This window comes from Grammomys surdaster, unplaced genomic scaffold, assembly GCF_004785775.1.
Source record: "Grammomys surdaster isolate TR1022 unplaced genomic scaffold, NIH_TR_1.0 126546, whole genome shotgun sequence".
NCBI classification, from domain to species: Eukaryota; Metazoa; Chordata; class Mammalia; order Rodentia; family Muridae; genus Grammomys; species Grammomys surdaster.
Window position 1 is genome coordinate 15,629,936 of NW_021621338.1, and position 18,733 is coordinate 15,648,668.

Sequence of the window (18,733 nt, forward strand, 5' to 3'; positions counted from 1 at the left end):
CAGAGAACTCTATTCAGCAGACTGCTATCACATCAGCAAATCAGTGGATTCCTTCTTGTTCCCTCTTCCCTAAGCATGAACAGATAAGACCAATAGCACATATCCCCTGAAGGCGTCTTCCCAGGCTAGCTAAACTTTGACTTTCAGAAGATACATTCTGGGATTTTTAATAAAATCTAGGCTTAGGGTAGGAATGGAAAATAAAGTCACCTCATTCTGGAAGTAAATGTGTTATATCTGTTCACCACTGTTCACAGCACTGTTCACACAGTGCATTGTAGGTGTTCTTAAATATTTGTTAAATAAAAGGGTAACCTAGTGACTAACATTCTAATCCTTTCCTTAAATTCAATCAATTTTAAAAAAACTTATATTCTGCCGTCTCTTCAAAGGGCCATAATACATGACTATCTATTAATACTGGCCAACTTCAGCTTCAGTGAACTGTTTTGGGGGGCTTGAAATTAGCATTCCAGAAACTACTGGAATGCTTTAGAGGGACCCTCTCAATGACTTCCCACCAGGATTTAGGGTAGAAGTTATGTTAGTATGTAAAACATAATATGAAGATCCATTTCTCTGTGGGGTGATGAAAGACTAGAGTGCTTCAACTTTGGCCCTTCTCTTTCTCTATTTTATCAAAACTATTTAAAGACACATACCCATGATCAAAAACCTCAAATCCAAAAGGATTGAGTTGCTCTTGGTGATGTTAGGCTCAAAACTGGAAGTGATTTTTATATGAATACCTAATATGACCCCCTGCTCCATTTGCACTTAGCCTATAGTGAGGCTGGTGAAGTTCAAGACTTCTCCACACCTCTTGTCTTTATACCAGTCACTTTCTCTGTATGTAAAGGCACTCAACGATCCATTTTCGGACAAACATCTATCTAGAAGAAGAGCAGAAGAAAATAGATTGGATGGGGAAGGATTAAATGCTAGTTATTTGGGACTCAGTGATCTCTCTTAAGAAGGTAGACTGAAAAATGATTTCCTTTATAAAACTGTTTCCAAGACTAGTTTTTAAGGGATGGCATACAATTTGACAAGCCCTGGGGCTGAGTCCAAAATATTTTCTAAGAGCAAAAGTCTTTGTTTGGTGGCTCTGGCTACATTTAGAACCCTCATAAATACTCATCAAAAAAGCAAAGCAATCCACATTTCTTTATTGGTGTTGGCTCTGATACCACACTTACTGATTAAACTGCAAGATTATGTCTTATTCAAGAACAGGAGAAGAGAGACTGCAAATTTGTGTTCTTGTTTCTTCCAAAGTGACTGTCAGCTTAGGAACTTTTCACTGTGCAGCGCACTCTGAGTTTTTAACTGCCTAACTGTCTCTCTAAGTGGTAACTCAAAACTAGTACTCATTAGTCAGCAGATCACATCAGAAAAACCCTCAATATTGTGATCACTTCAGAGTCTAACTCTGGATGCTGCCAATGTGTTTGTGTTTGTTCCTTTGCTTTCTTATATCCTTTTGAGTTTTGGTAAAATGTAGTAAGGATATCCTGAGCTAGACTTTATTCTAGCCACATTCTTATGATTCAGAATCCTCTCAGGTAGAACAGAAGACGACACAGTGTTTCCCAGAGTTACCATGAGTGCTGTGCCCTGCCAGCATGTTGCTGCTCGAGGGGAAATTTGAAACATCTTGATTCTGTGTTAGTCAAACTTTTCCCCTGGAAGACTTGTCTGAATTTTATTGGCTCACATGGGTTTCAAATTCGAAGCTCAGTGTCTGGGTACAAAGGACTCAGGGCTTCAACTCTGTCACACTGCCCAGCTCCCTTATCGGCAGCTGTGTGCATTGTTTAATTACCTGGCTTACAGAGAAGCAATATTCCAACTGAAGACCTTTCCAGTTAGCCACAAAACAAAAAGAAAATCACAGCGGCAACTGAAAGGAAAGTGAGGATTCTATAAAGTCCTCCCAAGTGAATCAATTCAATTGGAATTGCCTTTTGTACTTTGCATCCATGACAAGCTGGGTGCTTTGAGACACTGATATCTCTAAATTTTCTTGGCATCTTTATTTGGATTCTTTGTTCGAAGATTGAAAGTCAGGGGACAGATTTGTCTTGCTCAGTTACAGGGATACCTTAATTTAGCCACATCTGCATATTGTCTCTCCCCAGGCTGGCTTCCTCTCCTTATATCCACATCTTGGTAGCTGCACAAATTGAGTGTTTTTTAGGCACATAATTAGCCTGGAGTTACAAAAGCACAGTGTGAGGAAAAGGAGGTTATCTATTGTCAGAAGAAGAAGAAAATACCAGTGGAAACATGCTGTGTTATTGTTAAGTACCTGAAAATCACCATGGCCTATGACTTTGCCATAGGTTATGCTGACACGGTGAAGCCCTGACCGGAGGATGGACATGCCACTTACTCTATCTCATGTGCGTCATTGTGTCATCTCATCAAGTTATGCACATTCTCTGCCGCCATTTTCCTATCTGCAAAGTTGGGAAGTAAGATTAGCCTCTTCTGAGTGGCTATGAAGACGAGGAGAGGTAAGCCAAAGCGTGTATTTACAAGCTGGAAACAATCGAGACCTTTTTCATTGTGCTAAAATGAAGAGATTATTGCAGTGTGGAAAAAAATTCAAAATCACTTTATTATTTTTGTCCAACACAGCATTAGAATTTTCATTCCTTGAAATAGATTACGATCAACTTTTCTGGACAAGGTGCTCAGGACTTGTCAGGAGGAATACAATTAAGACCATGCAGACTTATCCCAACTCAATGGGATGATCCTGACTTATTGAAGTTCCTAAGGTCCAATTGTCCTCTCTGTGGCTTCATGTATAGAACCCTGAGTCTTTCATAATAAGCAGGCAACGAAGAAAACAGACACTTGTGGGTCATCATTTCCTCAAATTCTGCTAATTGTGGAATAGCTTCATATAGTGACAACCCCATTTACAGCTTGTGACTTTACATGCAACTTGTTACAGCTGGCTCTGAAAGAATATCATCCAAAGATGGATAGAAAGGGGAGCTAGGGAGTCAGCTGTGTGTGTTAGAGAGGGGGCAGGGCCTGCCTACTCCTAATGCTTTCACTCAGCTCAAGAATGAAAGCCATGCTTAATCGTTTTTAACAGCCTACCTGCTAAGGCATTCTTAGTTCCTGGAGGATATGACCTCTGAAGTTGTTATAGTGAACACATTTACTGGGATTAGACAATATAAATGGTCAGGTGAGTTTGAGGGAATTTATTTTTGAAGCTACAGTAATCAAAATTCAGACTGATCATCAAAATGAGCAGCTCTGTTTTAGCATGCAAGTAACAGGTGCATTGCAGGGTGCCCTGGAAGCAGTGCTCAGAAGGGTCACTTCATTCCTGGATACACATCACTCTCTCCTTAGAGATAATCTGAGTCTGTGTCATGGTCTCAAAATATTGTTATTCAAGAAGAATGTGTGCCTCAGACTTCTAGTTACGATTCCCAACTTTACTTTAAAAATCTCTAAAAATTGCCAGGTTTTCAATTCTGATTTAAAGATGCCCCAAGTTTTGTTATGAATACATTCTCTAATTCATTTAGTGTGAGGAAAAAAGCTATGTAGATTTGCTGTGTGACAAAATAAAAAGATTAACACATGTTTGTTTCCATTAGCACAATTAGTTAATCATCTTACCATCTGTATCTACTATAATTATATTAATAGACTTTCTCCCAGACTTATGTATTAGCAATGAAGGATTCGGACCATCCTCTGCCTTCAGTTAACTAGGTGATGCATTTAGAAATCAAGAATCTGAGCAGATGTGACCAGACACCCATTCTGCATCAGAGGGAATTAAATAACAGCAACTTTTCTCCTGATCAGCTTGAGCCATGACCACACCAGAGCCAGGGTTGGGCATCTGGCAGATGGTGGCACAAACACCCAATACAAGACAGTCAGAAAAGAAACAATGGTCACTTGAAGCCCAGCTTTTCCTGCAATGCAAGAGGTTTACTTTAACAATATGTATACTTTTTTGGTGTAGAAATTCAGTTCTTTTAATGAATGTCTCAGAATTGGAAAGGCATCTCATTCCCTCACTGTACCTTGGCATAAGACCTTGTGAGATTAACATAGTATTTGGAAGCTATTTAAGGAGTTGAAGATATTCTCACTGTGATGCTGATGAAGAAACTTTAATTAAAATTATAAGCAGGTTGCAGCACAATGAATATACTCAGAACATTAGACGCTCTAAAAAGAAGGCTGAGATGGAATGGCATTACATTTTTATGAAGCTTAATATAACTTTGCTTAAATAGTTTTCTTACTGTGTTAAAAAGAAACCCAGAAGCCCAGTATATACTTTAGTAGCTAGCATGAGAATTATACTACATAACCCAGACTCTTGGGTTTAAGCATGCATAAAAGAAAGCAAAGTTAATGGGAAAAAATTCATCATCACTAAATATTTTTTAAAAATCACATTGGTAAAGAAAAGAATACAGCCCAAATGTACTTACACATGTATACACAGACACACACAGACACACACACACACTCACACACACACACACACACACACAGAGAGAGAGAGAGAGAGAGAGAGAGAGAGAGAGAGAGAGAGAGAGATCTCAATAGAGTCAGTAGAGATGAACTTACCGGAGCAAATATCACCATACACATTTACAAAAGAATTGATAATCCAACTTCCCTCTCCTGAAAAAAAATAGAGGTTGTCTCATACTAAAAATGAAGCTTCTCTGTCCACAGCACCAGCTCTTGTCTCTCTCTTTATGAAGCAAAGGAAGAGAACAAGAAATCAATGCAGAGGGAAAGTCAGATGCTATACCAATCAGATAGCAGCTTCTGCCTTCTTGCAGAGAGATGGGAAAACAGTCATATTAGTAGACAGTGACAGCCCACAGCTGACTACAGGAACCTGATACTCCCTTGATGCAAAGCTGGCTGCTTTGTGGGGAGGAGGTTACCTCCGTTGTGCACTCCCACACTTGGCTCTCTGCTCACAACCGCAAGTGCAGGGCTGCTTTGCACAAGCACACTGCATCAGGAGCAGAGGCACTAGCTCCCCTCTTACTCAGAGAGCCCCCTCCTCTCTCAGCCACAGCGCTTAAAATCAAACTGGGAGCTGAACACAAGCCAGGAACTTGCATGTTTAGGGTACAGGGTAGCAGTGGTTTTATTAAATCCTCCGGAATAGATTTGCATAGATGAGGCAAATGTATGTTTGTTTTTTAAAATGCCCTTGTTTTTATGGAAATGCACTGGTGTTATGCATGATACCCATTTGGGAAATTCTTGCACTGTCCATAAATAATCGTTAAGATGATGGCACTGGAAGATGGCTTTTCAGGCTCTGGGGACTGTGGAAGGGACGAATTACAACTTAGTGCTCGTTCATCATGTTAGTGTTAATGAAGACCTGTGAAAATCACAAAATTAAAAAGCTAACAGAGGTTTAAGCAAGACCCAAATTTCTTTCTTTCATTTACAGAAAGAAGTGGCACTCACTTCTTCGAGGGGTAGCAATCTGGATATCCAGAGGATATGTGTTCTGGCAGGGTGGGCTAGCATTCACAGAGAGACTGTTGCAGGCTACAGGCCCACCTCTTAGGTGCCCTGAAGATATTGTATAACCCTCCGAGGATAGTGTCCCCTGGCGATCTGTACTGAATCCTAGAGGGGAATCCTGGAAGCCTCTGCTCTCTCAGCCTTAAGTGAGCACTCTGTTCAACACAGGAAGAGGTCTAGTGTCCCAGCTTTGTCTATTGCTCAGTTACTAATGCCCCAACAGAAATGCCAACAGGCTGCCATGGTGTTTGATCCATGGTTAGTAATCCAGAATCTGCAGTGGGTCTGGTTTGTCCCTCTTTCTGTTTCTGTCTATGTCTCTTTCCTCTTCTCACATAGACATGTGGACTGGACACACAATATAACATATAACATCATCAGTTATTTTCTAGCTCTACTTTTGTTCCTGTGGGGAAGGGGATGGGTGCAACCAAAGAACACCCACCAAATGTAAATAAGAGTAAAACAACCTGGAATTTTCTGCTGTTTTTCCTCTCATTGGGAGACTTGAGAACTGGGAGCCTGTTCAGCTCGCTGAGCCTTAGTTTTCCCTCCATAAAATGGGCACAATAACATTTCACAGTTCCTGGGTAGGGAAATATAAAGAAGGAATCAAAAGTAGACAAGACTTCTTTCAAATCCAAGTGTGTGCGCAGGAATTTTGGCTTGCTGTCTCTTTCTCTCTTCGTCTTGCTCTATTGTGCTTTACTCAGCAGTACCGAGGATAGAATCTAGGGCCTCAATCATCTTGGGAAAGTGTGGTCACACTAAGTTCAGCTCCAAGGTGGGCTCTCATTCCCAATGCACAAGCAGGTCTTCAGAGTGCTTAAGATCTTCAAATTTCATGAACTCCATGGTCCTCTGACATTCACATAAGCACCTACACCTCAGTGTGCGCATACACACACATACACACATATACACACACACTATCATGGTCACTAGTACATGCTTATTGAAAGAAATTTCAAGAAGGGAGTGAAGCCAGTAAAAAGGCTTCCCACCACTAAGCACTTATGAATACTTATGAAATGAGTATTTTCAGAATTATTGGAAGCAGAATTGGTGGGAGGGTTAATACCTCATGCCAAAGGCCACTGTTCTGTCGTGTGATTTGGAGCAGAGTTTAGAGGTCATTTTGCCAGCAGTGCAGTCATTGGAGATACCCAATACTTCACAGTTTCCTTTCTCTAAAGGATAGCCAGTGAGCACTCCTAATCAGCTTTGGATATGAAGAGACTCACTTCAAGTTCTAAAGAGCATATTCTACATAATAATCATGGGCATCATTGACTGTTCCAGGCAGTCTTCTAAGTGGTAGTTTTGTATAGCACTTTATTTGGGCCTCAGAGGACTAAAATGTTATCATTGTTACTCCAATTGACAGATGAAGGAGCCAAGACCCAAAGAATTGTGTGGCTTGCCTGCCAATGGTCAATAGTTAGTAAAGCTGAGATGTAAGACTAGGCCAATACAGTTATCCAGCTGTCAAACAATCCACTACATTGGTCCCACGGCAGTGCTTAAAGCATTATCTATTCAGCAGACAGGGATAACGAATTAGTAATCACTAATTCACATAGAGACAAGGACCCTGTGAGAATTGAGAGCATGATTTAAAAGGAAGTGCAAGGCTCCATCTTGCTATTTTAAAGTGACATGCTGTATGACCCTGGTTCAGTACCTGACTTGTTTTTTTTTCAGCTTTCCTCGTATTTATGATTTTAAAATTTCTCTAGAAAGACTTTCTGGATCAATTTAGGTTGTATAATACTCCAAAGCTAATAAGTAAAGCGTGCTCTTATGAGTAGGTTAACTTTCTCTAGATGAGTGCTCAGTGGCTCCAGACCAAGCATGCACATGGTCCAAGTATTTCCGGCCCATCACCAGCATCTCCTATTGCAATGGATTCTCAGGGGGTCCTGTTAATGCCACAGTAGGCTGTAAATGCAGAAGTTAGCCACTGTAAGTCCTTTGGGGTGTAAACCATACCAATCATTTGACAGGGAACAATACTTCAATTATAGTCCAGTAGACTTAAGAAAATGCAAGCTCTTCACTGTGTTCTCAAAGCCTTGAGGATCTGGCTCCACCTACTGTTTTATTTCTCTTTCCTCTCTCTTCCCTAAACTGGCTTTGCATCTGCCACTCTCCTGTCTAAAGCCCTGGCTCCTGAGAAACTGTCCTGCTCTCAGTGTCTGTGCCAGTCCTTAGCTCTTCCTTTTGCTCCCAGAGTCCCCTTTGACTGCTACTTAGAAAGGAATCTTTGCTGTCTCTGTTCAGCTCTGCCCTCTGCATTAACCAGTATCTTTTGTTGTGCTGTAAACTATGGTGTCTCTCTTTCTTCGCTCCCTCTCTCTCTCTTCCTCTTGCTTATTTCTGTGGTATTTAATTATCTTTTTGCTCAAAGAGACAACATCCATAGAAGCAGGAAACCACCCCCTCCTCTCTCTCTCTCTCTCTCTCTCTCTCTCTCTCTCTCTCTCTGTGTGTGTGTGTGTGTGTGTGTGTGTGTGTGTGTGTACATGTGTAGTGTTCATGAATGTGGGGGCAATGACGATAGAAACTTCACTATCATTCTTCAGAAGTTATCTTCTTTGTTGCTTTGATACAAGGGCTCCTACTGGCCTGGAGTTTGCCTTGTAGGTTAGGGTGGATGGTCATCAAGTCCCAGAGACTCTAGAGCTTGCCAGCTGTCTCTGCCTTCCCAGCCATGGATTTATGAGTATGTGCCTCTAGCCCACAATTTTCACTTGTGTTCTGGAGTTTGGATGTAGATCATGTTTGTAAGGGCAAGTGTGTTACCAACTAAGCCACCTGCCTAGCTAAGGAAGCCTCAAGAGGACATTTCTTTAGTTTCAGAGTCCACAAAATGTTGTAGATATTCAGAAGGTATTTGGTGGGTAAATAAATGGCTGACACAACAACGAATCAACATGAGAACAGGCAAGGCTGGACAGCTGTAAATAAAACTAACTCATTAAAGTAACTTAGCCTTGAAGCACAAGACAGATGAGCAATTGCTTCACTAACATTAGTACAGTGGTTCTCAACCTTCTAATGCTGTGACCCTTTAATACAGCTCCTCATGTTGTGGTGACTCCCAATCATAAAAATGTTTTGTTGCTATTTCAAAACTGCAATTGTGCTACTATTATTAATTGTAGTGTAAGTATTTAACATGCAACCCCATGAAAGGGTTGTTTGACCCATTCAGGATCCACAGGTTGGGAACCAGTGCTCTAGTCCCACAGAGATGCCTGGCTCCCTTGGGGTTCTTGACCTTAAGTGGGGCTGGGGAGCCAATGATCCTGTCACCAAGCCACTCAGATTGTCTCTACCTTTCAATTGACCAGTTCAGTCTGCTGCTACTCCCTAACATGGAATCAAAACTGATAGAATAAAGCAATGTGCCCCTATTTGAAGGCTGTTTTTGAAAACTGATATTAGCACAATTTCTACTACCTTGAAATAATAACATTTGTCCATTATCTGATGATTAAAAATAGCAACAGTGTTTTCTAAGTTAAGTATTTATAGAGGGTAAGCAGATTAAAATAATCTGTGAGTCTCTGAAAACTTCATTAGCAATGCTAATTTCTGATATGGTCAGATTTTCAGTTCTGATCTTCCAATTGAGCATGGCCTTCAGACAACTTCAAAAGATCATATTTTTTTCTCTCTATGAATAGAAAAGTTTGGCTCTGCTCTGGTGGACTTGCTTCCTTACCTTTAGAGCTGCTTTGTTTCAACATCTGGCCTCTCAAAAGGGGTCCTCTTCCAGGGTTGCCTGCTTCAGGGTCAGGCAGTGGGAGGCCTTGCCTTCTAGCTTTCTAAGCATATAACAAACAGAGAGGAAAATTCCAGAGCCAGAAGGATCTCTGTGTAGCAGTGGGGAAGGGAAGCAATCAAAGATAAGACTATCTAGGCCACGATAACAAATGACCAGGACATTAGCTAAGGCTCTACAGACAACTTTGATTGTTTTAAGCTGCAGCTTGAGAGCACTTACAGTCAATCCATTTATGCACCAACCTTGAAATCTTTAATGATGCCTTCCTTACAGCTCCTGGCATGGATAAAATGTAGTTTACTCCAATATGAGTAGGTACAGAGAGTTAGGACAGAACTTTAGATATCCCCACCTGCACCCTGTGTGTGTGTGTGTGTGTGTGTGTTGAGACAAAGTTTCATAATATAGGCCAAGCTCCCCTGCCTGAGCCTCGTGAAGGCAAGGATTGCTGTCATGAGCCACCACACTTGGCTTTTTACTTTGCTTGTAGGAGAAGTAATGTTTTCTTCATTGTCTTTTTCTTATTCAAATACTCAGTGAAATAAATAAAATTGATATGCCTTCAGTGTTTGTTAGATCGATGGATATTCTCTAGAGAGCTCAAGGCTGAATAAAAAAAAATGCCAGAAGGAGGCTGGATAGTGAATCTAGAAACTACTTCCAGTGTCTGATTTTACATCAGATTCCTGGGACATGGTTGCTTCCAAACATAGTTTTACAGCCTGAATGAAGAACAACAGAGAACTACTAATATAATGGGAAAAGAAAAAGCTTTAATTTTGCATTTTGCTGTTGTGGATCTCTCGATAGCAGTAATAGGAGTCTGCTCTTAATTCTTGGGTATTAGCCTAGCACTGGTCTCACTGTATTTGACTACCATTAAATCATATGAGTTAGAAGCTTTTGGTACAATTCAGTAAATTGGCTAAGTCTATACAGATGCTACTGCAGTGAGGATTTGAACCCGAGTTACCTAATTCCAAAGCCCAAATGTTCTAAATGTTTAGAAATAGAGATTCCACAGGGTGGATATTTGGGTATCACCTTTTTGATTATTGCTTTCCCAGTTTGTATTTACTGGAAATCAGAAGTTATGATGCTTTTTTGTTGTATAACTTCTGGAGGATTACATCTGTTGTTCTGGTAACTAAAACTGGTCCAGTGATAAACCACTGGTCTGTAGAGTCAAACATTTTGCCCTCTTTCATAGTATACCACAGCACTCTCTCCACATATGGCAAGTACCCAGCAAGACCTTACCAACTTATTGAAAAAGAAATAGTAAAGTTATATCTCCTTGTTTTCTTCCATATATATATATATATATATATATATATATATATATATATGCATAATAGGTAGCATTCCATCAGAAATGGAGAGCTTAGGAGTTTGGCTGCTCCTCTCACAGGTTTCTCAGTCTCAGTGGAAAGAGATGAATAGTTGTTTCTATGATTAAGGATTAAGACGTTATATGAGAAAAAAAATCCCTGAGGTCTGGTTTTTACAAGAATCGTGTTTGTACTGTAATAAGAATGGAAGAAAAAAAGCATGAAAACCATTTTCAATAATTTTCCTGAGTATACTGAGAAATGAGTATTAAATTAGATCAAGAGCCATGTTCACTGATATCCTCGTGAAGGGACTGTGTCATAAGCAAGTAGTTATACTAACAGTGCCCTTTATAAAATAGCATATATTCTACATATAAATTTATGCATTTATTTTATGTTGGTGTTTTAAAGTATATGTATATTCTGTAATGCTTCAGTGTAAGTAACAGATGCATTACCTAACATAGCATTTTATTGTGGGACCTCTTAATATACACTGTGTATTTTTCAAGAATTCAACGTTAATTGTAATTATCAAGTTTTCCAATGAGTCTCTTGTTTCCCTCTACTCTCCTCACTGGTAATCACCATGCTCTCAAATTCTATGACATCACCATTTTAGATTTCCTGTGTGTGTGAGGTCATGCAATGTTTGTCTCATGATACCTGGTTCATTTCATTTAACCTAATGTCTTTCTGGTCCCCCCATGTCTCTAAGAGTTTCCAAGCTTCATGTTCTTCACGTGGGAACTGGGCCCAGTAACTCTGTTACCTGAATATTGAAGAGAAATCTGAAGGTAATTATAATGGTATGAGTACAATGCACTCTCTTTCTGCTAACACCCCAGGCTAGAGAGATTTGAGAATCAAACATTTGCAAAATGGCTTTCTGCTTTTCCTTTCCTTCCAACAAATTAGGTTACAATCTCTCTGTTAAACAGTCCCAGGCCCAGACTGCATTACAGCTTCTAATAAAAGTGGACAAAGCGAGGGAAGATGAAAGTCTCTTCCTCCTTGTCTAGCTTACAACGTGCTGGATTTTTGAAATTTGAGTGCTTTTACAGAGCAGGGGGTCAGTTACGGGCAGCTTGATTCTGACTCTGTCTGAAAGCGTCCTCCACTTTGCTCCTTCCTCCAGCTCCAGTCTTCGGAATGCACCTCATTATGAGGTGATGTGGGGAGTTGGCCAGAGGAGATCTGGGAACATAGTTTTACTTGAGCGTTTATTCTGATGTCTTTCTTTTGCTGATTACTTTTTTTTGTTTTTTGTTTTTTTGTTTGTTTGTTTGTTTTTTGAGACAGGGTTTCTCTGTGTAGCCCTGGCTGTCCTGGGACTCACTCTGTAGACCAGGCTGGCCTCGAACTCAGAAATCTGCCTGCCTCTGCCTCCCAAGTGCTGGGATTAAAAGGTGTGCACCACCACTGCCCAGCTGCTGATTACTTCTTATAGTGGAGGTGTATTATTATGTTATGGAGTAATCCATTTGGCCAAAAAGAATTTTCACAATTTTATTCACCAAAACCTCCCTCGTATATGAGAGACACTTGCAGTATTTCTGTTTCACATGTTTCTTTTTTTTTCTTGGATATTTTATCTATTTACATTTCAGATGTCATCCCCTTTCCCCATTTCCCCCTCTCTGGAACCCCCTATCTCATCCCCCCTCCTCCTTTTTGCTTTTATACCGTTTTAATTACATGCATGTATTAAGGTGAGTTCTAGGTTGAGGGTCTAGCAATACAATAGATTCAAATAGTCACATGTTTCTTATCAGGAGACTTTCTACAGCTCTGGTGTGACTATAAGTGTGACTCCAGGACACATCAGCTCACCTGAAAGCATTGTAAGCACTAGCGTTTGCAACTTGACAGTTACTATCACTTTCTGTGCTACAGATTCCTTCTCCTTAGCATAGCATGAAGTTTATTTTCCTGTAGTAGTTGACTATTTATCATACAGGACCCTAGAGTACCATTCAAAATGCTATGTGCCTTTGGACAGAAAAAAAAAATTAAAAATCTGCTTTCTTCTGGGTATATATTTTTTAAATAGAAATGTTTTTCCTTAAAATGTTAGTGCTTTAAGAGACTACTCCTAAGATTTCAAGTGATGCAAATGAAGGGAGTCAGTGTGAAGAACAGGACACTCAGACATTTCCAGAATGTCATGTATCTCAACTCCAAGAACAACATTTTCTCTTTCATTCCATTAAAAGTCCAGAAGTGAAAATTCCCTGTGCCGAGTTGTAATGCCACTTGTTCTGACATTAGCTATAGGACAAAAAGAGTCAGTCTGAGACCCTGCTCAGAAAGAAGAAAAAGAAACAGCATGCTCTTTCTGTAATGATCTCACAGTGCTCCATGATTTGAATCTTGGGTCAGCCTCACATGTTTCCAAACCTAGAGCTTCTGAATCAGAAACTAGGATGGTAGGTGATGAGAAATCTGAGAATTACCAGCTCCCAATCCCATCTGCCTAGGGGAACTGTGCACAGAGCTTCAGATCAATGATGTCATCAAAGTATCATCAACAAAGCTACTGTAGGTCTCACCCAAGGTGAGTCCCATGTCTGACAAATGTTTTAGGTAAGAAGAGGAAACTCATACAAGGAGAGAATCGGCTGCTGGAAGGGTGATCCTGAAAGCATAGTCCTTAACTCATGTCTCTTCTGCCCTTTGGCTTGATGGAGGGAGGCCTTCCTTTTCAGGGAGCCTGCCCTTGTGTTCTTGTACATGAGACAGGAGTAATACAACTGGCAGAGGTTATCATACTTCATTTGTGTGCATTCAGTTCTTCTGTGTCAGTTCCCCATGGTTATCCACAGCATCTGCTATAAAATACAGGACTCTAGAAATCACTGGTAATTTTAAATGGCATGCTTTCAGGTTGGCGTGATGGAACCCTGCACTGAGCAATCCTTCCTTTGCAGATCTTGTCTCTGTCCAGTGTACCTGTGCTGTGCATGTCACCATTGCTTAGTCACCCAGCAGCTACCTCATGTGCCATGTTGACTTGCAGTTTCACCGTGTTTGTGTTCAATTGACTCTCATGTTAGTGACTGCTCCAAAGCACAAGCCAGGGTGCAAAAGCCATACAGGGCATGCCACATAGAAAGCCAGGTTAACTTTGGAAGCTCATGGCAGCAACCATGTCTTTCAGTCCATTGATTCAAGCACTCATTGCTTGTCTTTGAACTTATCACTCTGAGAAGTAAGGCCACTGTACTTAAATATCATTTCTACGTACCTCACATGAGATAACTCCTTTAATCCTCCTTAAGATGTAAATGAGTAAATATAATGTCCCAAGGCAGTGCTGGAGAGATGGCTTAGTATTAGGAGCACTGGCTGCTCTTCGAGACAACCTGGGTTTAATTCCCAGCACCACATGGTAGTTCCACAATCATTTCTGGCTCCAGTTCCGGGAGATCTAATGGCCTCTTCTGGTCCCAGAAGGTACTGATCATGCAGATGAACATGCACAGGCAAAATATTCACAGAGAAAAATAAACTCTGTTTTGATTTTTACAAAAGCCCCAGGACTAATGTAAGTCCTCCCTGAGCCACGCTGTGGTCGGCTGTCTTGCCTCTTCCACCCCTAGACTAAATCTGCTATCCTGGGTACTCCCATAGACTTAAGCAAAGCTGCCTGAGGCTGCTCTGCCTGTTAACTTTCTACAAATAGATAAACAAATAGATAAACACGAGCAGTTAATTTGGAATGTGATTCTTTGAAAGGGAATGGGGACTTGCGGCAGGAAGCCAGTAAGGATGCTTTCCTAAGTTCGTGACCAATCTCCCCGCCTGTTCCTGGAAACAGTGAGATGGGCACTTCAGAGGGTCCATGCAGAAAGGGTAGAAAGCTTGAACATTCATCCTCCCTTCGCTCTTGGTGCTCTTCATAGAGACCCTTTTGTGCAGAAGGAGGCTCAGGATGGAGCAGTGACTGCTGCCATGCCAGGGCCTGGTGTTGACAGCACAGGTTTCAATATCTCCTGATGTCATGGGGCTGAGGGTGAGCTAGCTCACCAGCTGGGAAGGAAAAGAGAGGAGGAAACCATGACTTTCCTTTTGTATTTTTGTTTTGTTTTTGCTTGTTTGTTTGTTTTGAGACAGTTTCTCTGTATAGCCCTGGCTGTCCTGGAATTCACTCTGTAGACTAGGTTGGTCTCGAACTCAGAAATCCGTCTGCCTCTGCCTCCCAAGTGCTAGGATCAAAGGTGTGCGCCACCACTACCTGGTTCCTTTTATATTTTATGAGTGTCAGGGATGAAGATGTTGATTCTGGCTCCACCTCAGAGCTCCATTTGTCTTTGTTGGTTTTGATCTTAATGGGTTTGCTGTCTCATGCCACAGAGCAGGCTTTGCCTTACAGCTATTATCCTCAGCCCTCTGATTACTCTGTTCTTGCAACACAGAGTGCTCTTATTCCTTTTCTCACATTGCCCAAGCTCTGCAACCACCACCACCCTTTTCCTTTCCTCTCCTCTCCTCTCCTCTCCTCTCCTCTCCTCTCCTCTCCTCTCCTTTCCTTTTCCTTTTCTATTTTGGCACCAGGTAAACAGCCACTGCATCCCTTTCAGGGGTTTCCCCTCCCCCCTCAGGTAGTCCTGATTTCACACCGTTTTTTGTCAGCTGTTGTCACACTTGTCTTTCTCTGAGCCCAACATCTTGCAAGTGGGAGTCCTCAGTGGTGTCTTTTACCTACATGGACAGACTTATTCTGTATAAAGAGATTTCAAGCTTCTTATTAGTTCAACCTGATTAAACCTTTCGCCCTGAGCACAGAAGGGTGGAAAAATAGCTGTTCCCTTTGCACATTTTTAAAATCCTTTTAGTTCAGGCAATGGTATGGATTTCAGTGTCTCACTTTTTTGGCCTCCTCTCATAGCCAAAGCCACATCACTACGTGATGGAAGCTGGGGCTCAGGCGGCTGTTTGGGCATCACGGCACCTGTGATTTAGGTTCACCAGGTCAGTGCACCAGCATTATCATAGAGATGAAGAAGTTGAAAAGTGTTGTTCTACAGGCCAGGAAGCAAAAGCTGCTCAAATTACTCTCCAGCTTTATGAGTAAATCCCTACTGAATACATAGCTGAAAAACCACGTTCCCTGCAAGGATTTGGATTGCAAACTCATAAGCATCCATCAAAACCCAGCTGAACTGGGTGGAGGAGATAGCTCAGTTCGTAAAACGATTGCTGGGCAAGCTTACGGACCTGCGTTTGATCTCTAGAACTGATATTTTAAAACACCAGTGGTGTGCCCTAGAATCTCAGCACTGGGGAGTCCACTGGGCAGTCAGCCTACCCTACTTGGTAAGTTCCAGGCCAAGGAAATACACACTCTAAAAAACAAAAGCCAAAACCAAAAGGCGAATAATGCCTGATGGTCATCACCCAACGTTGTCCTCTGACCTCTTTATATATACATGAACATGTATGTGTAAGTGCCACACATACATGCACACACACATACACACATGCATACACATACATCCATAAGCACAAACACACACACACACCACACACACCACACACACCACACACACCACACACACACTACACACACACACACACCACACACCCTAGCTCACTTGCCCATTCTGTAAAGAGGGAAGGGGAAAGATATTTGTGAAGTTCTTATGTGTATAACATTTTGTTTATTTTATTTTGTCATTTATTTTCCTAGCACACAGCAAGAAAAAAAGCAACCCCATTATCCAGAAAAAAAAAGAGAAGTTAAGCAAAATTCTAGCTTATAAGTGATTGAATTAAATTTTGAATTTAGGTGTCTAGAACAGCAAAACACACCTATGTTCCAAAAGCTTACATGACATTTGATTGATATGTATGGGATATGTACATGTTTGAGCACATATGTATGTTTCTGAGATATTCTGATAAATGCCCCCAGAAATCCAGTTGTTAGGTATTATCAGCCATCTTCTACAAAGGGTAGCAGAGCTGGCGAGTTAGATCAGAGGATAAGAGATCACCTGTTGTTCTTTCTGGGGAATGGGGTTCGATTCCCAGCACATACATGGTGGCTCACAACCCACAATGTAGGCAATAGAACATGGGGCAATAGAACAATGAGAGGGGTCATGGAGGAGAGTGGAAAGACCCGACAATAATATAATTCCAATCTTAGGGGATCCAATGCTCTCTTTTGGCCTCTGTAGTCACCAGGCATGCACATGGTGCATGAACCTACATGCAGGCAAAGCACCCATAAAATTAAATTAAAATTTAGAAGGATAGGAGGTCTCTTGTGTTTCTCTTCTGTGGTTGCAAAGTGGATGATATACAACTCAATTACAATATTTATCTCAATATTTAATAATTATATGTTTATCTATCCTCCAAATATAAATATTGTGTGCTAAAGACTAGGTTTCTTTCAGTGTATGTGTGTGTGTGTGTGTATGTGTGTATGTGTATGCATGTGTGTGCATGTATGTGCCTGTGTGTATATGCCTGTGTGTGCATATGTGTGTTAGTGTCACTGTGTGTATGCATGTGTGTGCATGTGTGTGCATGTATATATGTGTATGCATGCATGCATGTGTGTATGCATGTGTGTGCATATGTACATGTGATGTGTGTGTATGTGTGTGTGTGTGTGTATGTGTGTGTACGTGCATATGTGCATGAACAGCCTCAGAGTGAGAGTGAGTAAATGAAAATCTGGAACAAATAAACTCACTTTATGCCTTAAAACAAAGTGAAAAGGTAATTCAGTGCTTTGAAAAGGCACATGAAAACAACTTTTAACAATACAAGTTTATAGATTTCAGTAGCTCACTGAGTCTTCTCCTGTCTGTATCACCTTCACACTGAGTGTCAAGGGTTTGACTTCTTAATAACCTGGCTTTTGTCTGTTTCCAGATCCACACAAAATCCAGAACGCAATCAGCCAAAGGACACAGCAAACCTTTCATGTTTACTAATGGTTATGCTACGGACTCAGATCAGAGAACCCTGGTCTTTACTCACAATGTGATTATTCTTACTTTCCAAATAACACTAATAAGGTTAGTTTCTCTACTTAGATTGTAAGGTAGAAGGAACCAAGTGAAATGGCACAGACTGTCAGGGGCAGGTACACACAGCTCTCTGTGGAAACAGGTTGGGACAATAGGACAATGATGGGGGCATGGAAGAGAGTGGAAAGCACACCCTGCACTCTCACAGTAGTTTATGTGAGGAAAGGAAGCCCCGTTGCACAGGCTTTGAGAATGCTGCTGCATTGCAGCAAAGAATATTACTGCACAAAAAAAACCAAAAAACCAAAAAAAAAAACCCAGAAAACAAAAAGCAAAACAAAAAAATCAAAAAAACCCAAACAACAACAACAAATCTCTTCAAGTTTTCTCTCAACTATGTTAAAGCACAGGCTATGGGCAACTTACCAAAAATAATTTCTGAAAACCATTAAAACTCTTAAAGAAAAGCACAAAACTAAAGTTTTAGTGTTGAAATGGGCAGAATTTGTGCTATCAGAAATCATGGTTATTAAGAAAGAATTATTCCCTAAAACTTGCTGAGGTTGCTGGAGTTTTACAGCCATTGAAGGTGCCAGCCTTGGTAATGTGTAGCATATGCAGTAGGGCTCAGAGTAACCAAGGAATTGCCTAGCTACACTACACATGGGATCTAAGGTGGTTATGTCTCACGTCAAAGACCTACTTAACGTTGATATGTGAACTCCCACCCTGATGCACACACCACAGGTAAGATCTGCTGTACCTAAAAAGGAAGCCATCAAAGAGAACTAAGAACAAATCATGACAGGGATGCTGAGGTGTAGCTCTCCACAGCTGATGGCTTCTGGTGGAGGTAGAGGTGGAGAAGGAGTCAATTTTCTTAGGGGGCAGGCTACTACTGGGACTTTGACCATTCCCCAGTGAGTATATGAGCAACACAACCTGGGCTTGGTTTTTGGTTTTGTTTCTGTTGTTGTTGGGGATGACACAAGGGCAAGGAAGACAAACAGACATGGAAAGACTGGGAGATGACTGATTGGAGTATGAAAGGCAAAATTCTCAAA

At 41.1% G+C, this 18,733-nt stretch overlaps 1 protein-coding gene across 2 annotated transcripts in view; it reads right to left on the reverse strand.

The window, feature by feature from the left end:
• Positions 1-18,733, reverse strand: part of Synpr (synaptoporin) — a 305,150-nt gene that overhangs the window by 149,779 nt on the left and 136,638 nt on the right. The window contains exon 1 of one of the 2 annotated variants that reach the window (XM_028760700.1): positions 4,624-5,020. The exons of the other annotated variant lie outside the window; for it this stretch is intronic. Coding sequence (XP_028616533.1) covers positions 4,624-4,647 — 24 coding nt within the window. The 5' untranslated portion in view covers positions 4,648-5,020. Of the gene's footprint in view, positions 1-4,623; positions 5,021-18,733 lie in introns of those variants that run through there. 2 annotated transcript variants of the gene reach the window in all.